This window comes from Natator depressus, chromosome 23 (assembly GCF_965152275.1).
Source record: "Natator depressus isolate rNatDep1 chromosome 23, rNatDep2.hap1, whole genome shotgun sequence".
Lineage (NCBI taxonomy): Eukaryota > Metazoa > Chordata > Testudines > Cheloniidae > Natator > Natator depressus.
Genome location: NC_134256.1, coordinates 5804734 through 5829831, shown reverse-complemented (window position 1 = coordinate 5829831; position 25098 = coordinate 5804734). Strand labels below are relative to the sequence as shown.

Here is a 25098-nt window from a genome sequence, read left to right as displayed (position 1 = left end):
TACAGATAAAAATCTAACCTTTCCAAGCCCAGGCATAAGCCAGGCTTAGGCTTTAAAACTCATCAGATCTCGCAGCCCCGACACTCCGTTCCCACAGCCCCTTCACTTCATTGGAAAAGGCTTTGCAAAATCTCCTGCCTGTACGGCCTTCAATAACCAGGAATCACTGCGACCCACCACCAAAATGCAGCCAACTCTAAGGTGGGACAAGGCAGCTATATAACAAGCCCATGACACAGCAGTTTAGGACAGGAAGTGAAGAATACCAGATCTGAAGCTGCAAGGGGAGTTTAAAGAGGTAGGATGGAATCACCCTGGTTGGTAATTGGCTGGCGACAGGGGCTGACACCCTGCATCGTACAAGGAGAGAGAGATCTTTAACCTTAAAGAGTGAACGCCTCCAATCTCGGTGTCTGCGGGTTTGACTAGTTTTGTTTCAAAACTTTTTTTGAAAAATACTTCAAAATTCTCAGAGCATCCCACAGCAGGGATGAAAGGTGAAAAGTTCTTTTTTGGTTCAAACTGACTTCATTTAAGTTAACTTATAGACAAAAATCTAAACCGGGGGCATCCTTGCCTCCCCATCTGTAAAGAGCCTCCCCAACACAGCGGTCGTGAGGATTAACCGGTGTCTGGGAAGCGTTTTGTAAACGTAGAGTCCTGTACCATGGGTAAGTATAAATAACTTTCAAAGTAATTAAATGATCAACATGTCGCTTGACCCAACTGCAATTTTCCCCCCGATTTTTGTTGGGCAACATTTTTCAAAATTTCAGCTTCTCTTCCCGATTTGGGACAGGGAAACGTTTTTGAAACTTCACAAATTTTCCCAGCCCAGACCTGAAGCCCACCCTGAGGGAAGAGCCTAGAGGGCAAAGTACTAAACCAGCCCCTGCAAGCGCCTCAGGAGCGGCTCTCCCACACTCCTCTGGTGGCCCAGGAGGGGTCCCTGGGATGGGTCACGCTGCGTGTGTATAGCCGGGAGTGCGTTGTGAATGCACCCAGAGAAGGATGGGGCTATCCTACATTCACCCAGTAAGGCTGCAGCCCCCTCACGCTCGTTAGCCACACCCTGCTGCCCTCTCAGGCCCAGCCCAGCTCGGCCATCGCTAGCCACTGCTGCTCTGCGGTATCTGAAATAAAGGAGGGCACAGACCATGGCCAGAAAGACACCCGGTGATCACCCAGGCCGGAGAACCCCAACCCAGCCATTCCAGCAGCCAGCCCCTAGCTGGGGGTCGAGCTAGGGCTGAATGTTGAGACATGTTCAGTCTTGATGGAGAGAATCAAAGTGATGGAGAAATCCCCCCTCCCCCCAGAGGAATTGCTCCAATGGTTATTCACCCTCATTAAAAATTTGCACCTTATTTCCACTCTGCATTTGTCTTATGTCAGCTCCCATCACTGGATCCCATTTTACCTTTGTCTGCTGGGTTGAGGAGCCTTCTACTCTCAGAAATCTCCTCCCCATGGAGTGCAGACAAACTGGGAAACCAAGTCACCTCCGAACTGTCCCTTGGCTAAACTAAATCGATTGAGCTTCTTTGGTGTCTCGCTAGGCGGCAGGTTTCTCAGTAACACGGAGCCACGCTAGAGGATGGTGGTTCAAAGCCTGCATCCCCATCACAAAACCACAGCCCCGGAGACTGACTTACACCCCCACAAGACAGGCTGAGACAGGCTGGAGGCTCACTGTGCTTTGGGCTCCAGGCCTTTAACCTTCACTAGCCCTCACATTCTCTGCAGACACGTAAGTGGAACGAAAACTAGCCTGTTGTGTGTCACATCCCCTCTATTGTTCCCAGCTGATGGCGATTCTCCTTTGGCTCAAGGACGGGGCTTCGGTGGCATGAGCCAAATTCCATCCTCACCATCGCTGGCGCAGGGTGGAGCAGAGGCACGGGACGGGATCAGCAGCCGGCGGGAAGTTAGAAAGGTTTATTTACAACAGGGATCATCAGACAACACAGCAGAGCAACATCATGTAAGGGGATGGGGAGCACACAGGATCACAACACAAACACCTGCCGCCCACTGGGGCGCTGAGAGGAACCAGATACCACTCAGGGGCCAGCACTGCCGGATTAACTGTGGATGCCGCTACTGGCTTGTTCGTGGAGTGAACCGGAGAAGTGGGGGGACCAGATCCCATAGCAGACAGGGCTGCTGAGGCATGGGGCTTTTAGCTCTAACAGCTGAATGCCCAGCGCTGAGCTGGTCCAAGGCTCCTCCAGGCCCATCAACCAGGCAGGAGGCTTAGAGCAGCTGAGGGAGCAATGGCCAAAGGTCTCCTGAAGCCCCATGTGCTGCCAGGAAACCAGATGAGGGGGAGCACAGCAGACGCTCCCCCAGCCGCTCAGACACGGGAGATTTCACGCACCAACGTTAAAAGCAGTTAAGCTGCTGGAGCAGCCAGAGACTGAACACTAGCTCGCTCATTTCACTGCCTCCAGGCACGACCAGCTCAAGGAGCCGGAGGCCGGTGCCTCTCCCTGCTCGCTCTCTCCCGGGTGCTCAGAGCAGGGGATTGAGCGCAGGGCAGCCTGCTCGCCTAGGCAGGCAAACTGGCCGCAAGGCATCCTACCCTCTCGGCTGCCGTGGTGGGACGTGGTTAGCTAGGAGCAGCTGGTGCAGGGAGAGGGCTTGGCACGATCAGACCGTGCCACAGAAGCAGGTAAGCGCTGTCCCTGTCTGGAGCTTGCTTGGCCTGCGTGTTAAGAAGCTGCCCCCTTTCCCCCACCGATTGCAGGATTCCAGCCTCCCCGCATCAGGCTGCTAAAACTGAGCTAAACAGGAGAGAGAAGGTGGGGTTGGGGGGGCTAGAAGAGGGTCCCATCAGCCTGTTGAGATCTCCATAGGACCCTCCACTCCGCAGTGGCCTTCCCCTTCCCAAAGGGGGTCAGAAATCCACAAGCCACAGTGGGGCAGGCGCCTCCTAGCTGCCACCAATGCGAAGGGAGTCACTCCCAGGAGGAAATGTCCCATGATCCTTTGCTCCTGGGCTACTTGGGTACAACTACAAAGCCACCTGCCTTCTGTCCAGCCCGTGGGGGTGGGGATTTCTGATGGGAACAAGCTATGGGGGAACTAAGATCCTGAGCCCCCACTCCCAAATATCCACCTTGCTAATCTTCTATTGTCCAGCCTGGAGTAGAGCCCTGTCCTGCCCAGGGCAAAGGGTCCCTGTGGGAGAGAGAGGTCTTGGCTTGGCCCATGGGAGCTCCAAGGGAGGGAGGGCTCCAAGGCCTGGTCGCTTGGCCCACCTCTCCAGGCCCCCCTGCAAGCAGTGTGGAGGGCTCCGAGCCTGGGCCACGTGCCCGCCCTCCCCCTCCCAGACTCCACTGGCTACGTCCTGGTGTCCAGGTTGTTCATGTACTCCTGCAGGGCCTGCAGCCGGGCGTCGATCTCAGACAGGTCGGCCGACGGCTCATCACACAGGTTCTCTGTCGGAGGAGACGAGCATTCCTTGGCTGGGCCCTGCGATCACCGGGCCAGCCCCACACTCTAGTCCCCGGTCCCCTGGCGAGCCGGGACCATGAACCCCATAGCCTCAGGAGTGGGGAACTGCTCAACAGGGAACCTCTCTCCGGCCCTGTGAGCAGCATCAGAGGGCTCAAGGCCAGGCAGAGGGAAGCTGGGTATGGGGAGGGAACTTCTGAGGGAGGAAAGGTTTGGGGGAAGACGGGGCATGTGTGCAGGGATCAAAGAAACCGTATCACAGAATATCAGAGTTGGAAGGGACCTCAGGAGGTCATATAAGTCCAACCCCCTGCTCAAAGCAGGACCAATCCCCAGTTTTTGCCCCAGATCCCTAAATGGCCCCCTCAAGGATTGAGCTCATAACCCTGGGTTTAGCAGGCCAATGCTCAAACCACTGAGCTATCCCTCCCCCATAGTCTGCAGAGAACCGTGGGCTGCTCCAGGAGGATTTGCCTGCTGCTGAAATGCAGCCACCTCTGGGGTGGAGTGTGGCAGCTGTTTATATCGGGGGTAGGAGTGAAAGTAGCTTGTCCAGTTGAAGCTCCAAGGCACATGGAATTTGGCAGTACTCTGGGGCTAGGAGTCCTGCTCATGGGAAAAGGGCCAGAGGCCTCCGTAACCATGGTGGGGACAAACTGAGTGAAACGAGGCATCCAGATGACAGGACGTCTAAGCAGCAGGGCAACTGCTCGTGCCATGACAGGGCCCTGGAGTCAGCCCAGACTGCGAGGGGAGAGCGCCCCCTGCTGAGCCCCCACTCTGCAGCACAGCCCAGCTCACCTTTATCCGCTCGCTTGCTCGCGGTGGGGGTGCTGGCCAGGCGTTTCCTGCGGCCGGCATCCGCTCGAGGAGCCTGCAGGGAGAGGAGAAAGCTGCAGGGTCGTCTCCCAGCTGGTTCCCCCACTCCCACCCCCACCCCGTCCCCGTCCCCGCCAGCACCCCACTTCAGCCAGGAATTACCAGGGCTGTCCGAGACGAAAGCAAACTGACTGGGGCAGAGTCCCGTTTCCTGCTGACACATTTATTCCCAGGGTGCAGGGAAAATGGGACACCTGGGCTCTGGACCGCAGCCAGTCAGCGGCAGAGGTGGCAACAAAACCACAGCCCCGGAGACTGACATACACCCCCACAAGACAGGCTGAAGGCTCACTGTGCTTTGGGCTCCAGGCCTTTAACCTTCACTAGCCCTCACATTCTCTGCAGACACGTAAGTGGAACGAAAACTAGCCTGTTGTGTGTCACATCCCCTCTACTGTTCCCAGCTGTACCCAGGCGTCCTGGCTCCCAGCCCCCCTGCTCGAACCACGAGACCCCACTCCCCTCCCAGAGCCTGGGATAGAACCCAGGAGTCCTGGCCCCCTGATCTAATCATGAGACCCCGCTCCCCTCCTATAGCTGAGGCTAGACCCCAGGAGACCAGGCACCCAACCCCCACTTTAACCACTCGGCCCCTCCCTCATCACAGCCCCTCCCCCTCCCAGATTCGCCCGGTGCTCTCCGACCTACTCCAGGTCATTTAGCACTGAAGGCAGAGGGACTGCCTCGTGGCACCTGGGTGGGGAGGGAGACCCCGGCGCCCCCCACGGCCCCAGCCTCTCCTGACTGGCGGCGACTTGGAGCCCTGAGCTGGCTTCCTGCAGGAGGGAAAGGAAACCCGTTGTCTCCACGTCGCCCCCCTCTGGCTGGAGCACGCCATGGAGCTGTGAGGAATCACGTCCTCAGCCAGTGGCTCTCAGCATGGGCTCCAGCATGGGCTTTGCCCCCACAGAGAACAGGCCACACCAGCCCCGGGAGCCCCCACCTTCGCCTCATGCACACAGGGATCTGGAGCAAGATGCCTGCTGCCCGGAGGGCCTGGGGGCTGCGGCACAGCCAGGGCGGCGCAATGGGGCCCGTGTCCCACCAGGCCCTGGCTTACCTCCCACCCAGGCTAGTTGAGAGGCACCCTGACAGGGGACAAAGAACTACTTACCCCGGTGGGGCCGTTCCAGGAGGAGGAACTCAAGGGCTTCCTGCCTCTGGGTGCCCGCCGCCTGCCCCTGCCGGAGAGAGAGGGAAGAAAGCCGCGGTGATGGGGCAGCGCTCCGCCAGTTAGCACCGGCAGCAGCCGGCTCCAATCCCTGCTCCCGTGGCTAGCAGGGGTGCGCTGTGATGGAGAGGCCAGGCACTTGTCCCTGGGGGGAGTCGTGCCACTCAGACACCTCCCTATGCGGCACCAGGGCCCCACCGTGGCAGCTCCAGGGTAAGCCAGCTCCTGTACCCCCAGGCATCAATCTCTAGTCTCTGGCATCTCAGGAGTCCCCACAGCCACCAGCTCCCACCCGCCGGGAGGGCCTGGCCCAGCTTCCAAGAGAGGCCTCCAACTGTGGGTGCCCACCCTCGGCGCCCCTGAGCGTGGCGTGCTGAAGTGCTGAGTGGCCTGCGTGCCAGACGGAGGCAATGGGAGCTGCTGCTGCTCAACCCTCCAATAATCAGGCCCCAAAGCAGAGATCATGTCTCAAAAGTTGGGTCAAAATTACTTGCCAAAGCAAGTAAGTGGCAGAGCTGGGACAGAACCCAGGGGTCCTGGCTTCCAGCCCCCCTGCTCTAACCACTAGATCCCACTCCCCTCCCAGAGCCAAGGAGAGAACCCAGCCCCCCTGCTCTCCCTGTCCCAGTAGCAGATTGTGATTTCGTTACCTTAGGGGTACTGGCTCGGAGTAATCATCCGCTTCGCTGCCCGAGCTTGCTGAAGAGCGCTGGCTGCGGAAGCTCTCCACTGTGGGAGTGAGAGACAGTAAAGGGGAGCTCAGTCCTGGCAGGGGGATCTCCAGAGCCCAGCGTCCCTGCCCCCCAAACCTTCCCCCACACACGCACTCCTACAACGCACCTCAACTGGGGAAGTTCACGTCTAGCATGGGCTTTCCCAATACCTGCTCCAGCCTTGATCAGCTGGTCCCCGGAGAAGGGACGGTCCAGGGGCTGGGGGATGTGGCCATGGGGCTCCCAGGCAGTGGCAAGCCCAGTGCAGTATCCCACCCCGGAGACATTCCTGGTCCCAGGACGTACCCGACGAGCTGCGTCCGCGACTCCTGCCCAGGCTGTCTCTGCTGAAGGCTGCCAGGCCCCGGGAGTGGGAGCGGCCCCAGCTGCCGGGCGGTGCATCACCCGCGCCCCGCCGGATCCGTCGCTGGCTGCGCCCAAGGGAAGAGGGTTATGTGCATAAGCCGGCATCTCACGACCTGAAGCTTCCTTGCCAAAACGGGCTGCCTGCCCCTGAAATGCAGCCACCTCTTGGGTGCAGCAGGCACGCAGCTCGTGGCAGGAAGGGAAGGGGACCGCAGGGAAGCAGAGGACTGGGACCCCGAAGCTGCCGCCACGGCCCTTGCTAAACCAGCCGGAATCCTTAAATGGGCCCTGGGGCTCCAAGATCTCGGTGGGTTTCAGATGGCGTTCCTGCCACTGGAGCCGTGTCAATGCCTCCTGATTAACCCTTGTGGCTCCCACACCCTGCCCTCCCCAAGGATGGCGGAAGGGCTCAGATTCGGGGGGGCAGCGCCCACCAGAGCGCTGGCAACAGTCCACTTCCCAGGCAGCACAGGGGCCACTGAACGCGGCGGCTAGAGGTGGAAACACGTGGCCCCGAACACCCCCTAGGGACACCCTGATCTTCTAGGGGGAGGTGGGGGGACGACTTACTTTTTCAGTTCAGCCTCCTTCTGCTTCCACTCTTTGGCCTTCACAAAGGCCGTGGGGTCGAAGCGCGGCGGCCGGGTGCCTGGGAAAGGGGAGACCGGCAGTGGGGTCAAGGGCGGGGGCTGCTGCTGCCACACCTGGGATCTGAGACGGGGGGAGGGAGGGGCTGCTGCCGCCTTGCCTGGGATCCAAGATGGGGGTGGGGTAGGGGTGCCAAGGGCAGGGGGTGCTGCTGCCACCCCTGAGATCTGATCACCCCGCAGTGCAGGGTGAGTAAACGAGAGCCCTGGGGATGGATGGTCTCCCCTCCCAGAATGGGCACAGCATGGGCAACGGCAGCCCTGCCCAACACAGTCCCCTCCCCACCTTGATGGGGCAAGACGGATGTTTGGTCCCCCTGGTCTATTCAGCTCTCGGCCGAGGCTACTGACTGGGGCTGCCTGAGGTAGACCCCACGCCGGTTGGCTAGGAACTGGGCTGAGGCCCCAGGCCCCTAAATCTCATGTCACAATGGGGACCAAGGCCCGGCACGCTGGTCATCACAGTGAGAAGTGGCTCAGAACCAGCCACCTCGAGGAGAAGGGCTGGGTAGACCCTTCCCCACCCCTCCAAACTGTTCAGCATTCAGCTGCAGGAACTGGGGGGGGAGGGGGATTGCTACCTCCCCCGCATCACTGCATGTGACCAAGGTTCTCACCTTGCTTGGAGACATCTCTGTCGGAGACTGGGAAGGACAACCTAGGGTCTCCAGGCCCTGTGATCTGGGCAGTGGACCCGACCAATGGCTCCTCTCCTACCCCCTCACCTGTGGGTGATGGTGACTGGCGAGGGAGTCGGGTCTGGCTCCCGCCACGCCCTTCTCTGGATGTGGAGCGTGGCCGGTTCACTGGCCAGGCCCCGCCACACTCCCGGGAGTTGGAGCGCTCCCTGGAGGTGGAGCGTCGCTCCTCTCGGCCCATGGCCGCAGCGCTGCTCCGGCCCGGGGCAGCGTGACTGAAGCCACGGGAGGACGCCGATCGGTTCTGAGGGGATGGGCCGGTGGGGGTCAAGCGCCTGGAAAAACAGGAGGGAGCAGTCAGAGTTTTAGATGTGAAGGACAGACGGGCCTGTTCGGGTCATCCAATCTGGCCTCCTGCCTCACACTGGCCACAGAATCCCCCTAGGTATCCCTGCATCCAGCCCAGATCTGACAGTCGAGCCACAGCAGAGATATCCAATGTCAGTGAAAGACTCCAAGCCCTGGAGCACTCCCTATCCCCATCACTGGGTCAGTGGTTCCAATGGTCAATTCCCCTCCCGGGTAAACACTGGCGCCTTATTCCAAGCCTGAACCTGCCTAGCTTCAGCTCCAGCCATTGATCTTGTTCTGCCCTTGTCTGCTGGATTGAAGAGCCTCCCCTCTCAGAAATTCCCCCCGTGCCACAGGGTCACTGCTCTGTGCCGGCAGCTCTCACCAGCCCTGACAAACTCACTGCACAGACCAGATGATCTGTGTCTAAATGGTGCCATGGGACATCACGCACAAACGGTAACACGCTGGTCCTGAAAACCAGGGCGTGGTGGGGGCACGAAGGGTTATCAAAGTGCATTAGATTTCCGAAAATGCGTTCGGCAAGCAACGCATAACCCTAATCTGCCCTAGACAGAGGGACGGGTATTTGCTTGTCTGACCAGCCTGGTGGCCAGGCAAAGACAACACACGGTCATTTACATACAAGGTAAACCAAGCGAAGGAGCAGGGAGAAGACAGCCTGACACATAGGCCCCAGCAGAGAAAGGGGTCTGGGCTTACTCGCGAAGAGCACGTTTCCAAGGTTTACTGGGCTCTAACATGCGGGGGAGGGAACTCGGGAAGCCAGGCTGAAGGAAGACGGGTGAGAAAACGTCTTTGAACAAAGCACTCTCATGGCTTAAGTTAGACTGAAGCCTTAGAAGTGTATTCTCACTTCTGTTTGTTTGTAACCATTTGTGTCTTTATGCCTTAGACTTGGTATCCCTTAAACTGGTGTCCTTTTCTTAATGCACCTGTTTTACTTTTCCCATAACCCAGCTCAGAGCTTGGATTGAAACAGAGGATTTGTTAACCCCATTAAGGTAACCAGCGGCTGTGGACGGGCTCTTTAAAGGAGCAGCGAGCTTGGTACAGTTTTGTGAGCATGACAGTAAGGAGGAAGGGGGCGCTGCAGAGAGACGTCTCTGGGGAACTTGGGAATGGGGATCACTGGCAGGGCCCGGGTGAGTTTGCCGGCAGGGCAGACATGCCAGCGTGCCCGGGAGCTAACACAGTTTAGCAGCAGCAAAGCTCCCACTTGCTGAGGCCGAGAGGGGTAACACAGTAATTTACAGCTCTGGGAACCCCAGAGGCTTGTCACACCTGCCCAGGGAGGTGCTGACAAACCGGGATCGCATCACCTCTGAACCATCTCGGGGATAAACTAAACAGATCCAGCACACAGATCTCATGCTCACAGGCAGGTTTTCCAGCCCTTGGCTCGTCCTCATGGCTCCTTCTGAATCCTGTTTAATTTTGCAGCATTCTTTTGGATGTGCGGACACCAGAATGGGACCCATGCTCCAGTGATGGGCTCGCTAATGCTGGATACAGACATAGCACTGCCACCCCACTCCTCCTCAATATCCCCACCCCTTATACCACCAAGGGTCATGTTCCCCACTTAGCCCCAGCATCGCCCTGGGAGCTCCTGGTTAGCTGGTTCTCACCATGGCCCCTTGATGCTTTTCAGAGTGACTGCTTTCCAGGACACAATCCCCCAATTCACAAACATGACCTACACTCTGTGTCCCTAAGTGCCATCAAAAAGATGCAGCCACCAGGGCTGGCTCTGCCCTGCGGAAGCCCCACTGACCCTTCAAGACAGCCGTGGGTAAGGACTGATGTCCCCCATCCTCCTTACCCTGTCCCCTAGCAGGAGATCTCATGCGTCAGGACACATTACAATCCCTGCAGAGTACGGGAAGGAATCTTCCAGCATCGCACAACTGGCCAGATGCATTATGGGGGTTTGATCCTTCCTCTGTAGCATCAGCGATCCGCTAATACCAGGGGACCAGTATTTAAAGGCCAGTGGGCAAAACCTGGGCTCGAGTATCAGAGGGGCCGTGATCCTTAGACAGGTGAATGAAAAGCATCTCCTTCAACGCCGCCTAGGGTCCTGATCCAGCCTAGAGCAGCTGGAGTCACTCACCCTTTCTTGTATAAGGCCAGCTCATTGGTCAGACTCTTCACTCGGACCCGGAGGCTCCTCTCCGATGCTTTCACCTCCGCCAGCTGCAAGGAAGGGGAAGAAATCTCATTCCTTCAGCTGCTGGACATGCTCTGGAACGGGCCCAGGAAATCGACCCAAAAGACAGTCTTGCAGCGCAGACAGACAATGGAATCTGGGCAGGGCTACATGATTGCCAGCAACATTCCCCTTCACTTTCTGCCCTGAACTGGGGTGCCATGGTGTTGTGTTAAACAGCTGCCATGGTCCACCCCAGAGGTGGCTGCATTTCAGTGGTGGGCAAGTGAGCCCTGTATAGAGAGTCAAGGGCTTTGGAATCATCGGGTATACAGTGCTATGAGTGCTATGTAAGATCTCACGGTAATAATTATTACTAGGGCTGTCAAACGATTTTAAAAAAATTAATCGACGTTTTAATCCCACTGTTAAATAATAATAGAATACCATTTATTTAAATATTTGTGGATGTTTTCTACATTTTCAAATATATTGATTTCAGTTACAGCACAGAATACAAATACTTGATACTATTATTTATTACAAATGTTTGAACTGTAAAAAAGATAACCGAGGCATGGAGAGTGGTAGCAACTTGCCTGAGGCCACAAAATGAGTCAGTGGCAGAGTCAGGTTTAGAACCCAGGAGCCCTAGCTCCCAGCCCCCCTGCTCCAACCCCACTTCCCTCCCAGAGCTGGAGCTAGGACCCAGGAGTCCTAATTCCCAGCCCCCTGCTCTGACGACTAGACCCCACTCCCCTCCCATGCTGCTTCCACTAAGGGTCGTCTCTCCTTCAGATCTTCGCCTTTAGGAAGCTCTAGCTCCACATCTGAGGAATTTGGAGTCCTGACTTCTCGTCTATGGGGGGCAATGTCACACCAGCACTGGGGGAAGGGCTGGAGGGAGAGAAAAGGGGCTGTCGCACCAGGAGGCGTGTGGGGAGGCTGTCACACCAGTGCCAGGTTGGGTGCGGGCCCTACCTGGGCAATGCTGTTACACCATCACCTAAATGGGGACGGAGGGGGGGTTGCACTGGTGCCAGGGCCCAGCCGAGGGGTTCACTACCCCACCTCGTCAGCCAGCTGCCGGTTCTCCTGCAGGCGCTTGCTGGCTGCTCGCTGGTGCTTGGTTCGCTCCTTCAGCAGCTCCTCCTCCAGGCTCTGGACAATCTTCTTCAGGATCTTCACCTCCTTCCCGGCGCTGCTCTTGCTGCAGAGCTTCAGCTCCTCCTGCAGCCCGAGCAGGGCTGACTCCACCTCCTGCTTCTCCTCCAGCACCCGGCCCAGCCTGGGGAGGCAGAGACACGCACAGGCAGGGGTCAGGGGGCACAGCGGCTCGCAGGGCAGAGAAGGGGGCAGGGGATCAGCACTGCCAGTAGGAGGCACTGTGACACATGACGCTTACTGTACATAGCGAATCCCCTCATGGCAGCAGACCTCAGAGCACTGGACAAACATTAATTCACACTTAGACCCGCTGAGATGAGAAGATAAGTCCCGTTTTACAGAGGGGAAACTGAGTCACGGAGAGACGTGGTTTACTCCAGGTCACCCAGTGAGTCAGTGGCAGATCCCAGAACAGAACCCAGGAGTCCTGGCTCCCAGGCCCTCTGTAGTAATACCCAGACCTCTCTCCTCCCTTAGTGTCAGTCTGAAGCATGGAGCTGGTATTCTCATTTGCATAGTGGATCGGCTGGGACAGCTGACTGTGCCCCAAGTAGTCCACAGGGGCAGGTGCTCGAGACAGCCTTGGGGGGAGGAATCAGCTCAACGCCGAGGCTCCCGTCACCCTGTCCCTCCCCTCACTCACTCGTCCCGCAGCCGGCGGATCTCCGCATCCCGGAAATCCCTGCCTGGTTTGGCCTTCAGCACGGCCAGCTCCTCCTTCAGCTCCCTGATGACCTTCTGCAGCGCTACAGGGTCTGGCTTGCCCACATAGGGCAACGGGAGGGGGTAGTGGATCCTGTGGAAAAGCAAGAGGCAGGGGCAGCTGGGATCAGCACGTGCCCTGAGGTTGCTACAGTCACATGGCTACACATCCCCCTCTATCACCCCTCCCCTCCAGTTAGATTAATAGCTAGAATTAATTAGACTAGAAGATCACAGTGGTCCCTTCTGCTATTAATCTGACCCCCTAGTTAACCCAGCCAGAGACCTGCCCTGAATTAATTCCGCTTTGAGCTAGAGCAGATCTCTCTGACAAACATCCAACTGTGATTGAAAATTGCCAGGGATGGAGACTCCATCATGACCCTTGCCAAGCTGTTCCAATGGCTAATTACGGTTAACTGTTTGAGCCCGATTTCCAGCCTGAATTTGTCTAGCTTCAGCTTCCAGCCATTGGATCCTGTAAGACCTCTGTCTGCTACCTTGAAGAGTCCTGAACAAATATTTGTTCCCCAGGTAGGTACCGATAAGACTGGGATCAAGTCACCATTAACCTTCTCTTTGTTACGCTAAACAGATGGAGCTCCTGGAGTCTCTCACTATAAGGCAGGGTTTCTAAGCCTTCAATCATTCTTGTGGCTCTTCTCTGACCTCTCTCGATTTATCAACATCCTTCTCGAGTTGCGGACACCAGAGAGGGACACAGGATCCCAGCAGCGATCGCATCAGAGCTAAATCCAGAGGGAAAATACCCTCTCTGCTCCTACGTGAGATCCCCCTGGTGATGTAGCCCAGGACTGCGTCAGCCGTTTTGGCCAAGGTGTTGCACTGAGAGAGGCCTTCACCTGATGATCCACCACTAAGCCCAAGCTGCTGCTGTCTTCCTAGTCCACCCGCCGCTCCGAGCTGCCCTTACCTGTCAAACTCGACGGAGTAGATGAGGATGAGATAGCGCTTGGAGCTCAGCAGCGAGGACTTGGAAGCGGAGGGCGCGTGCCTCGGGCCCACCCCAATCTTCCGGCTCCTCAGCGCCTCCAGGTCAGTGTAGGTGAGGAGGTCCAAGGTGACCGACTCGCTGCTCTGCAGGGGGGGGGGGGGGGGGGGTGGAGACGCGCTGACTCAGAGGGACTCACCAGCCCAGCCCTTCGTGCTGCACTCACAGTGAGGGAGGTGGTGATAGAGTGTGGCTGGCCATGGGGCTGCCCCGAAAGAGGACAGCTCCCACCATGCCACTCTGCACTAGAGCGAGTGACAGCAGTCCAGCGGGATGGGGTGGGCATGCGAGGCAGCTGGCTGGTACAGCCAGCTCCATTTTTCCACAGAACAGGAGGGACCCTTGGGCTCCTAGTAAGCTGTCCAGTGAGACCCGTGGCAGCCCAGATCCCCTTCTCCCATTGCCCTTGGGCCAGGTGCATGTGCCCCAGGGGAATGTTAGCCATGAGCTCTGCAGGCCTCACCTGGCTCAGGGCAGACTCCAGCATGCTGCAGAAGATCCCAAACTGCTTGAAGTTCCCGGTCTTGTGAGTTAAATCTTCAATGACTGGGAGCAAATGAAACAGGGAGAGACCCTTGTCAGGCAAGATCAGACTCAGCTCCCCCCAGGAGTCTGGGACTCCCAGCCCTCTGAGCGTATCACTGGACTGCACTTCTTCTGGGAACTGGAAGGAAACCCAAGAGTCCTAGACACTCCCCTGCTCTATCCACTAGACCCCACTCCCTCTCAGAGCTGGGGATAGAACCCAGGAGTCCTGGACTCCCAGCCCCCCTGCTCTAACCACTAGCCACGACACCCCTCCCACGGCTGGGGATAGAATCCAGGAGTCCTGAACTCCCAGTCCCCTGGCCCTTGTTGCTCCCTCTCCCAGCTGATACAGCCCTCACAGGGGGTGACCCATGTAATGGGCTTGGCGGGACACTCACAGGCAGCGTCAAACTCTCCTCTCCACTGATCGGTGGTGAGCCGGTCCTCCACTTCCACCTCCAGGACGCTCCCGTTCACGGTCATCCTCACAACGTGCTCCGTTCCGCGGAAGACGTAGTCAGCCTGAAGCCCCTGCAGCTTGGCCATGGTGAGCCCTCAGTGCTCAGGCCCTGCGTTCTCAGGCAACCCTGCGGCCGGAGAGGGAGTTCACAGGAATTGGGATTGACACTCAGGAGCCCGGGACTAGGATGGCAGGGGGCTGTGGGGTGGGAATGAGAAGCATGAGGAGAGTGGGGGACGATGCCCAAGGCTGCGGGTCAGCATTGTGTGGCATTGGCAATTTAGGGAGCCCAGGGCTGGGATGCTGGGGGGAATGTGGGTCAGGATTGAAGGGCATGGAGGGAGCCCAGGGCTTGGGCACAGGTGGCTGCAGATTGGGCCTGAGGGGCACTGGCAGAGCTCGGGGGGGGGGGGGGGGAGCCCAAGGCTGGGATAGCAGCAATTGAGTCAGGGAACATGGTCGGGACTGAGGGGCAGAAGCCCGCACAGCACCACAGTGCAAGTTACACTATCCCGTGGGAACAGATCAGATTTCAGGCCTAGCTGGGTCTGTGTGCCTGTCTCCTTCCTCTGTTAGTTCAGGACTTGCTCCAGCCACCCATGGCAGAGTACCCCATGCTGGGGAATTCCATCCCTCAGATCCAGAGCGCTTTCCGCAAAGACTCGTCCTGTTCAGATAACACACACGAGCCCCGGACTGTCCTGTCACTGGGAGTGTACAGCCTACTCCACTATCAAGGTGACCGTGATCCTTGAAGGTGTAAACAGGGGAATAGCAAGGTGTAGTCTCTGTAGGTGACGTCTTTGGCTTTAGTGAGACCAAAAGGATGCTCACAAATTGGAGAGGGTTCAGAAGAGAGCTGCTGGACTGTTTCCAGATCTGGGGAACCTGCCTCATAGCAAAAGATTAAGGGCTTCTCTACGCAGGGACACGCACCGAAATAGCTCTTCTGGTGTAGTTATTTGAATATAAGTCTCCCCATCAACACTTTTGTTTCCAAAATACAAATGCCTTATTCCAATATATCTTAATCCACTCTTATTCCAGAATACGAGTGTCCACATGGGGATTTACACCAAAGTCACTACTCCAGAATCAGTATTTCAGTAAGTTTCCAAGTGCAGACAAGCCCGAAGGAAGCTCAATCTGTTTAATCCAAGATTAAGCGGTGACTTGACCCTGGTGGTCGGCACCTCCAAGGGGAGGAGATCTCTGAGAGTAGGCAGCTCTTTATACCAGTTGACAAAGGCAGCCTGAGATCCAGTGGCTGAAGCTGAAGCTGGACAAATTCAGGCTAGAAATAAGGTACAATCTTTTAACAAGGAAGTTAACTACTCACTGGGACAACAGACCCAGAGACAAGAGAGATTCTCCATCACTTGGGGTCTTTTAATCAAGCGTGGGTATCTTCTTGAAAGATCTGCTGTAGCGCACACCGAAATGGTGGGCTTGATACAGAGATTACTGGGGGTGCGATGCTCCAGCTGGGGCTTGGCAGGAAGTCACACTGGATGAACAGAATGGTCCTTTCTGGCCACAAAATCTACAATTCTGTTTACCAGCAGGATGCACAGGCCAAGCCCATGAGCAGGCGCAGCGACAACGTAGATTAGAACCACTGCGCACGTGCACTGGGGAGCAGAGTTCCCCGACAGCGAGCGCTGTAGCCCAGGCAGGGCTCAGGTGTTTTTCAAACTGTGTTGTCTGACTGTACTACAGCTCCCACCGCTGGTCCTAGGAAGTGACAGCAATGGCATTGCAGATCCCGTTAACGGCAGTACAGAATCACAGGATGGGAAGGGCCCTCGAGAAGTCATCTAGTCCAGTCCCCTGCAATCAAGGCAGGACTAAGTATTATACAGACCACCCCGACAGGTGTTTGTCCAACCTGCTCTTAAAAATCCCCAATGATGGAGATTCCACAACCTCCCCAGGCAATTTATTCCAGTGCTTCACCACCCTGCAACACAGCCTGGTGCAACTGCACTGACCCAATGCTCTAGGACAGAGGTTCTCAAACTGTGGTCTGCAAGCTCCATTCAGGTAGTTCATGGATAGTTCCCTCTAAGGTGCATGCCTGGGTGACCGCACACAAGAGAATGAAGGGTGGGGGAGAGAGGGAGAGACTTCTCTCCTTCCCAGCCCCAGCTCAGGGGCTGCTGTGGTGGGGGAAGAGGGCGAGACCCCCCTCCTTCCCAGCCCCAGCTCGGGGGCTGCTGTGGTGGGGGAGAGAGGGCACATCCATCGCATTAGAAAGGTAAGACTACTGAGATTAAAATACGAGTTGTGTGCTTTTATTTGTAGAACCAAAAAACATTAATTATTATTAAGTTTTTTTTAATATAGCACTTTTATCCAAAGCACTTTACAATAATTAGCTAACGGTACAAACAACATTTGGGAAGATCCTTAAGTGCTCCACCGAGACCCGCAGCAATTTTCAAGTGGTCCACGAAAAAAAAGGTTTGAGAACCACTGCTCTAGGGCAGAGGGAGTGGTTGGGTGCTTGCTGGGGCCGCTGTCCAGCTGGGAAAGCAGCAGTGCTGACAGGGCTATGCCAGAGGTTCTCAACTCTTTCCATACCAGAGTCCACCCTCCCAGTACAGCAAGGGCCAGAGCTCCCAACCCCCTGCCGCCTCTGCTCCCAGAAGGACAACCCTTGGAGGAAGCTGGCTGCAGCTTCTCCCAGCTGAGAACAGGCTGGCTGCATCCGAGCTGTAGCCGTGATGGCTGCACCCACTCTCAAAGCCAGGCACAGAGGAGGCAAGCAGGGCTGCTGCTGCCCCACCACTAGGTGTAGAGGGAGGCAAATGCCACCACGGAAAGGGCAGAGCTGCTGCTCCCGGGCTGCCTCCTGGCTCCCACCAGCCCAGAGGGGATCCGCCACGCAGCACTGTCCCCCACCTGTCACACAGCTCCATCCTGACCCACACGGCTCATTTCTTAGTGGACATGACTAGGAAGGTGCATGGAAGGCCACAGTATAAACAGGGGCTTAACAAGCAGCGTGCTGGAGTCAGGATGTCTGTCATAGCTACGATACGCAGGAGCACGCTGGTGCTACGGCCCATGGAAGAGATGAACCGGGAACGTTATACCTGGACAGAGCAGGCTGTACGGGGATCGGCTCCCCAAAAGTGACCGTGCTCATCCCGAAGCGTGTGATGCCGTGTATCGCTCTGAACGCAGGTGTTATTAGAGTTAGTAAAAATGTCGTAGCAGGTGTAACTTTGGTGCGCCCTCTACCCGCCCCCTTCACTTGCGTCTGATAAGCTCAGCATAGCTTTGCAGCAGGCCAAATAAAGGCACCTGAGTCGGACCGAGTTCTTGGGGAACCCCAACAATGGCAAATGTGGGGGCAGGTGGTCAACCCCCCCCCAAAAAAACCCCCACCCCTAGCTGCCCCAAACCGTGGTACCGTGGGGTGCGGAGAGGTGCTGGGTAAAGAACAGGGACTCTGGGGTGGGGGGTTACCAGGCAAGGGACCCCCATGGCAGGGAAGTGCACGGGGGGGGGGAGCAGCAATGGGGGACCCCATGGGAAGGGGTTTAGGGAAAGGGAAGCTAGGGGACAGGAAGTAGCAATGCCACCCCCCCCGGCAGGGCATGGAGGGAAACTCGGGGGGGGGGGGGTCCGGAGGTCACAGACCAGGAAGGAGGTCACATGCCAGGGAGTCCCCATGGGGGGGAGGGAGTTCCGGGGGGGGCGCTATGGGGGAGGGGGCACCAGGGGATCACGTGCCAGGGGATCCCCACAGGGGGAGGGGGTTCCAGGGGGCTCCCCCACGGGGGGAAGGGATGCAGGGGGATCACGTGCCAGGGGGTCCCCACGGGGGGAGGGGGTGCTGGGGGGGCACTATGGGGGAGGGGGCTCGGGGGATCACGTGCCAGGGGGTCCCGACGGAGGGAAGGGGTGCCGGGGGGGGGGCGCTATGGGGGAGGGGGCACCAGGGGATCACGTGCCAGGTGGTCTCCACAGGGGGCTCCCCACGGGGGGAGGGGGGGATCGGGGGATCACTTGCCAGGGGATCCCCACGGGGGGGAGTTTGGGGGGGGCGCTATGGGGGAGGGGGCACCAGGGATCACGTGCCAGGGGATCCCCACAGGAGGAGGGGGTTCTGGGGGCTCCCCCAAGGGGGGAGGGGTGGATCGGGGGATCACGTGCCAGGGGATCCCCACGGGGGGGAGTTCGGGGGGGGCGCTATGGGGGAGGGGGCACCAGGGATCACGTGCCAGGGGGTCCTCACAGGAGGAGGGGGTTCCAGGGGCTCCCCCAAGGGGGGAGGGGGGGATCGGGGGATCACGTGCCAGGGGATCCCCACGGGGGGGAGTTCGGGGGGGGCGCTATGGGGGAGGGGGCACCAGGGATCACGTGCCAGGGGGTCCCCACGGGGGGAGGGGGGCCTCGGGGATCACGTGCCAGGGGATCCCCACGGGGGGAGGGGGGCCTCGGGGATCACGTGCCAGGGGATCCCCACGGGGGGAGTTCGGGGGGGCGCTATGGGGGAGGGGGCACCAGGGGATCACGTGCCAGGGGATCCCCACGGGGGGGAGTTCGGGGGGGCGCTATGGGGGAGGGGGCACCAGGGATCACGTGCCAGGGGATCCCCACGGGGGGAGGGGGTTCCGGGGGGCTCCCCCAAGGGGGGAGGGGATGCCGGGGGATCACGTGCCAGGGGCTCCCCACGGGGGGAAGGGGTGCTGGGGGGGCACTATGGGGGAGGGGGCTCGGGGGATCACGTACCAGGGGGTCTCCACGGGGGGGGCCGATACAGGCCCGGGTCACTCACCGCCTCGGCCGCCAGCTCAGCCCAACCGCCGCCTCCCCTGACAGGACCCTACCCCCCAGCGCCCCGCTCCGCTCCCATTGGCTGCCGACCAACCGCCGCCGGCGGGCCATTGGCTCGAAGCCTCTGTCTGTCACAAGCAAGGCCCGCCTCCTCCGCCCAAGCCTGCGCGGCCACTGGTTTTCAGCGGCCGTCCATCAACCGCAGCACCCTCCCACCCCTCGCCGACTAGCACTCAGAGTTTCCATTGGGTCCCCACTGGCTGCCAATCCCCCTCACAGCCCCGCCCACTCAGAACCCGCCTCTTTCATCCAGCCCAGCCCGATCATTGGCTGTTCTTCGCAGTCAGTCCCAATGTACTTTCTACTTCTCGGGAGCCGGGAGCCGCAGAGCGAGGGCCTCTAGTGGCTGCTCGGCGCATTGCACCCGGCCTGGCCCCTGGAGCTCCAGGCGCGCTTTGAGCGCGGGGTTGTGAGTTCGAGCTCACCGAGGGGCCGCTCCTCTAAATCCCTGTCCTGGCTCCCTGGGCTGAGAAGCAAAGCGGGATCAGAGCATCAGCCTCGGCGGCGCGACTGGGGACAGGATAAGAGATAGTGCAGATGACACTAAAGTGGGAGGAGTGGTAGATACGCCGGAGGGCACCACCAGGCTGCTCCCCAGCTAGCAAACCCCCGGGAGAAGGGATTTCCCACTGGGAATTCCCATGGCCAGGGCAGCCCTGTCACCCCATCACAGGCCCATTGTATGCTCAGAGATCTGAGCTTTCTTTAGTAACAAGCCTCTCACCTTCCTGGCTACCGAAGACACCTTCAAAGTGTGTAACGGCTCCAGTGACCTCTGCCTGAGTCTGCAGCCAGCCTGAAACAGGAGCTCCAGCTCTTTTGTGTGAGTTGTTAACAACGGAGACTTAAAAAGGTCACAGTTCTCAACTATTTTGCTGCTGATTAAACCTGCACACCATGCACATCAGTGAGTGACTGGGCAAAACTGAAGCTTATAGATGGAGCTTGGGTTGTGGGGGCAGAGCACCACTTTCCTCCCCCACCATCCCATTCCCTGCATCTCTGTCACACGCAAGGATGTCCTGGCTTTGCAGTGGCCAGCACAGTATCTAGGCAATTTGCTAGGGAAATATCTCAGGTTTTAGGATGATTCCCTTGGGAGATGCTGCTTTGGATTTGGCCCCATTGTGGTCTGATCTAGGATCCTTGCAGGGACCCCTGTCACCCCTCAACCCCGACCACCCCCTTCAGAAAATTAGAACAGCCATACTGAGTCAGACCAAAGGTCCATCTAGTCCAGTATCCTGTCTTCCGACAGTGGCCAATGCCAGGTGCCCCAGAGGGAAGAAACAGAACAGGTAATCATCAAGTGATCCATCCCCCATTCCCAGCTTCGGGCAAACAGAGGCTGGGGCACCATCCCTGCCCATACTGGTTGATAGCCATTGATGGACCTTTCCTCCATGAACTTATCTAGTTCCTTTTTGAACCCTGTTATAGCCTTGGCCTTCACAACATCCTTTGGCAAAGAGTTCCACAGGTTGACTATGCATTGACTTCCTTTTGTTTGTTTTAAATCTGCCTGTTTATTTCATTGGGTGACCCCTAGTTCTTGTGTTACAAGAAGGAGTAAATAACACTGCCTTATTTACTTTCTCCACAACAGTCATGATTTTATAGACCTCTATCTCATCTCCCCTTAGTTGTCTCTTTTCCAAACTGAAAAGTCCCAGTCTGATTAATCTCTCCTCATGCGCAAGCTGTTCCATCCCCCTAATCATTTTTGTTGCCCTTTTCTGAACCTTTCCCAATTCCAATCTCTCTTTTTTGAGATGGGGCGACCACATCTGCACGCAGTATTCAAGATGTGGGCGTACCATGGATTTATACAGAGGCAACATGATATTTTCTGTCTTATTCTCTCTCCCTTCCTTAATGGTTCCCAACATTCTGTTGGCTTTTTTGACGGCCGCTGCACGCTGAGTGGATGTTTTCAGGGAACTATCCACAATGACCCCAAGATCTCTTTCTTGAGTGGTGACAGCTAATTTAGACCCCATCATTTTGTATGAATAGTTGGGATTATGTTTTCCAGTGTGCATTACTTTGCATTTATCACCATTGAATTTCATCTGCCATTTTGTTGCCCAGTCACCCGGTTTTGTGAGCTCCCTTTTTTGTAACTCTTCACAGTCTGCTTTGGACTTAACTGTCTAGAGCAGTTTTGTATCATCTGCAAATTTTGCCACCTCACTGTTTACCCCTTTTCCCAGATCATCTAGGACTATGTTGAATAGGGCTGGTCCCAGTACAGACCCCTGGGGGACACCACTAGTTACCTCTCTCCATTCTGAAAACTGGCCATTTATTCTTACCCCTTGTTCCCTATCTTTTAACCAGTTACTGATCCGTGAGAGGATCTTCCCTCTTATTCCATGACTGCCTACTTTGTTTACGAGCCTTTGGTGAGAGACCTTGCCTGAGAACTCACCCGTACTTACATCTCTCTAGCTATTGGGGCAGCCGAGCCCCCCCAGCGCCCGTTAATCTTTACCTCCAATGCATGCAGCCACCCCTAATCTGGCTCTCTGTGGCAGGACACATTCAGCTCCTCTGCTGGGGCATGTTCTCTACATCACAGTAGGGGGTGCACAGGCTCCAGGGACCATGCTCCCTAGCAGAGCTCCCCACTCTGCCTTCCCCCTTCTCCTTGGTCTCCCCACCCTCAGCAGCCATCCTCTCAGCATCTGCCCAGCCCCAGAGCAGCCCTGCTCCCCCGACCCCCTTGGAAAACAGTAGCCAGTTTGGGGCAGCGGGGTCACACCAGGGCAGAGGGGGCAGGGCCGGGACATGTAGGGATGGGAGAGGCAAAGCCAGGGCTCCTGTTGGGGTCTTCTGGGCATATCGGGCTTCATAGCCAAGCAGCTGGGGGGCCCCCTCGTTGTAGCTGGTAGAGGAGACTGAAGAGGGTCCCGCTGAGGAAGAGGAAAGTGGGCCCACAGCAGGCCAGAGCACTGAGTGTGCGGATGCTGGGACGCTGCTTCTGGCCCAAGTCCCTTCACTTGCTTGCGGGGGAAAGATAGTGAGTCAGGCTGGTTTCTAGCAGGACGGGGGTCAAGATCCCCCCAAACCTCCAGGGAGTGCGAGAGGGAGTGGGGCCATGGAAACAGAAATCCCTTCCCACCAAGGGGGTCCCCAGCAGTGCAGGGCTGAGAAAGCTTCGCAGGGGGCCGTGCACGTGCATCTCCCTCCCAGCCGCCGCCGCCCAGAATAAAAGCGGGGAGACAAGGGGCTCACCCTCGATTGCTAGCCGGAAAGGAGATCTGTCCCAGAGCCACGCAGAGGAAAAGCCGATCAAACACCCAACCGGCTGCTAGAACAGCTGTTTATTAAACAGAAGGGAAAGGGGATAAGGGAGTGTTTCATTTTTTAATGAAAAATAACTCTCATAAACAAACCCTCAAATCTCATAACACCGAGAGAACAATCCCTCCCCCCCGCAACGTGTTGTAATAACAAAATCAGTTAAAACATGACGTAGCTGCATATTTTAGAGTTCAGTTCTTTTTCTGACATGATTTTAAAATAAATCTCACATTTAAAAGTCCTCGTGATTCCTGTGATGCGTAAAACGAAACGAATAACACTTGGTCGGGAAAAGAAGTTTCCAACAAAACAAATCTACCGAAGACAAAAGCCTTGCACCCATCTACCCCGACGGATGCTGCCTCGTCTGCAAATGCTGAAAATTAAATCTCCGCGTGAGTTAGCAGGCCAAGGGCAAAACTACGAAACTTCCGGTTCGTTGGCACTGGTTCTCTTCCGCCCGAAGTCACCGCAAGGCAGGGAAACGAAAACCAGGCTGCTGTGGGGATGTAAAGAAACCAGGGCGACTTTCTGCGTGGCTGAGTCAAATCCACCCTGGACTTGAAACGCAAACTCGGAAACAAACGGTAGAAAATAGACTTCAGTTCCAAGCCCCTTCTGGTGGCTCCCCGGTGAAAGGTCCCAGGGTGGAGGTGGTTTCTTCCCCTGCCGTTCACCGTCTCACTATGAAGCCAGCCGAGTTGCGCCCGCCTTTGCAGTAGAGGGACTGCTTCTCTTGATTGTGCGGGCAGTATTTCAGCGTGTGGGCCCCATCGCCCGTGGCGCCACACACCGGGCAGACGTAGTTACGCAGGATGGGACACAGCACGATGCCATCGGCTTGCTTCAGCAAGTGGGAGGAGTAGACCCTCTTGGACTCCCCGTTGTGCCTGCAGAAGTTGCATAGGAGCCTGCCGGGCGTCTGAGGGGTGGCCGCCCTGTTCTGCCCGCTTTGCGGACAGCTGCTGCCATTGCTCCTGTTCCAGTCCGATGACTTCAGGCTCGAGGCGTCCCCCGGAGGCATTGGAAGGGGGGTCCCTGGCAGGCAGAGATCTGCAGTCTCACAGGTTAGGAGGCTCCTGGACCCCCTTCTGTGCTCCTCAATGATTTCACCAAGAACCTTTGACAGGTTCAGGTAATCCCGCCACATGTTGAAGTCATGCGCGATCGTGACTGGTGGAGAAGGTGGCCCGGAAGGCCAGTCGGGAAGCATGGTGCTCATCAGAGAAGCCCCCTACTCTGCAAAAAGCTCCTCGACCCCTGCTCCTTTAATAGGCGTGGCCTGCAGTAGGCAGCATTGCCAGCAGGCTGCACTGTGCCCATCCAGTGCAAGGAGGTGGAGTCTCCGATTTAAAGGGCCGGAAATCAAAACAGAAAAGCATCCCCCACCGGAGATTAATGAGCTAAATATCAAGGTTCAGCTATAGCAAATCTACTGGGCATCAGACGCACCCCTCTTCTAGAAAACTGAATTCCATTTTCCCTCCCTTCTGCTCCAGAAGCTCGCGTCCCACCCAGGGGCAATCCGTTATTTTTTGCCAAGGTCCAAATTTCTTGGTCCAGGTATAGTCAAGATCCAGACTCCAGAGAAAATAATAAAAATAAACTAACAATAATGATCATCATAAGTAAATAAAAAGATCTCGAGGTCCATTCAAAAGCGTCTGCTGGTCTGGAGTTGGCCCGGGGTCTGCCTATTGACTGCCCCTGGCCTCGGGTAACGCTGTCAGCGGCTACGATCGAACGTGGGATCCCTTGACCTTGATGTGGGAGCCTCTACTGCCTGAGCTAAAAGCCACCCCTCTCTTAGCGGCGGTTGTAGCAGGCTCATCCCTAGAGCCTTGCAAATCTGCGGATCGCCGCTTTATAGCCACAAGACTATGTTTGCGGGCTCCTGGCTTGGATGCGGAGCTACACAGGGATCTACTCATCAATCTGTAGCTGGCCTAGCCACCACTTGAAGGGGGCGGAGCGCCACTCTGAGCAGGCATGGCTTACGCTGGTGTCACGAAAACATCCACAAAAGTCTCAGATGTGGCTGCTTTTTATCTCACTCAGATTTAACCATCAAACCGAGTCTGAACAGCATTAGTTGAAAGCTTTTTAAAGACTTTTAAAAATGTTTAAAGAGGCCTTTTCTGCTCCAGCCTGTTAACACTTTTCTGTTTTCTTTTTTAAAAAAAACCCCAAACCCCACACACATATCTGCTAAAACCTGCCCTCATCAGTTGCAAAGATTGACAGAGATGCTAAAGGGAGGAGGTCCATAAAAAGTAATGGACATGGTCACTTTCCCACCAGTCCCCTCCTTAAGGGAAACTGACCAGCATATCTGTACCAAAGTAGTTATTCCACTCTAGGTATTCCAGCATAACTCCAAGGCAGAGTAAATATTCTGGAATAAAGTCATAAGAACATAAGAAGGGCCATACTGGGTCAGACCAAGGTCCATCTAGTCCAGTATCCTGTCGTCCGACAGCGGCCAATGCCGGGTGCCCCAGAGGGAATGAACAGAACAGGTCATCATCAAGTGACCCATCCCCTGTCACCCATTCCCAGCTTCTGGCAACCAGAGGCTAGGGACACCCTCCCTGCCAATACTGACTAATAACCATTGATGGGCCTATCCTCTATGAACGTATCTAGTTCTTTATTGAACCCTGTTATAGTCTTGGCCT

At 56.8% G+C, this 25098-nt stretch overlaps 2 protein-coding genes across 3 annotated transcripts; both read right to left on the bottom strand.

Moving 5' to 3' along the window:
- Positions 1 to 1908: 1908 nt before the first annotated feature.
- Positions 1909 to 19115, bottom strand: CCDC61 (coiled-coil domain containing 61). 2 transcript variants are annotated; one of them, XM_074937391.1, is made up of 14 exons: positions 19010 to 19115; positions 14205 to 14393; positions 13742 to 13824; positions 13201 to 13364; positions 12208 to 12360; positions 11469 to 11685; positions 10362 to 10444; positions 7961 to 8208; positions 7159 to 7237; positions 6529 to 6653; positions 6160 to 6238; positions 5453 to 5519; positions 4261 to 4333; positions 1909 to 3443 (listed from the first exon to the last, which is right to left on the bottom strand). In XM_074937391.1, the coding sequence occupies exons 2-14, from the start codon at positions 14350 to 14352 to the stop codon at positions 3346 to 3348; spliced, it is 1617 nt and encodes a 538-aa protein (XP_074793492.1). In that variant the 5' UTR covers positions 14353 to 14393; positions 19010 to 19115; the 3' UTR covers positions 1909 to 3345. The 2 variants fall into 2 exon arrangements, with proteins under 2 accessions (XP_074793492.1, XP_074793493.1); XM_074937392.1 differs by having other exon boundaries at positions 19056 to 19115.
- Positions 19116 to 22600: 3485 nt separating this feature from the next.
- On the bottom strand, positions 22601 to 24488 carry NANOS2 (nanos C2HC-type zinc finger 2). Its single transcript, XM_074937553.1, has one exon. The coding sequence runs from the start codon at positions 23640 to 23642 to the stop codon at positions 23094 to 23096; it is 549 nt and encodes a 182-aa protein (XP_074793654.1). The 5' UTR covers positions 23643 to 24488; the 3' UTR covers positions 22601 to 23093.
- Between the last annotated feature and the right edge of the window lie 610 nt (positions 24489 to 25098).

Coding starts and splice junctions, on each gene's coding strand:
- CCDC61 (XM_074937391.1), bottom strand. CDS start 14,352: ATGGCCAAGCTGCAGGGGCTTCAGGCTGACTACGTCTTCCGCGGAACG. Junction 13,365..13,741: donor TGGAGTCTGCCCTGAGCCAG/GTGAGGCCTGCA, acceptor CCCCCCCTGCAG/AGCAGCGAGTCGGTCACCTT. Junction 6,654..7,158: donor AAGGAGGCTGAACTGAAAAA/GTAAGTCGTCCC, acceptor CCTTGGGCGCAG/CCAGCGACGGATCCGGCGGG.
- NANOS2 (XM_074937553.1), bottom strand. CDS start 23,642: ATGAGCACCATGCTTCCCGACTGGCCTTCCGGGCCACCTTCTCCACCA.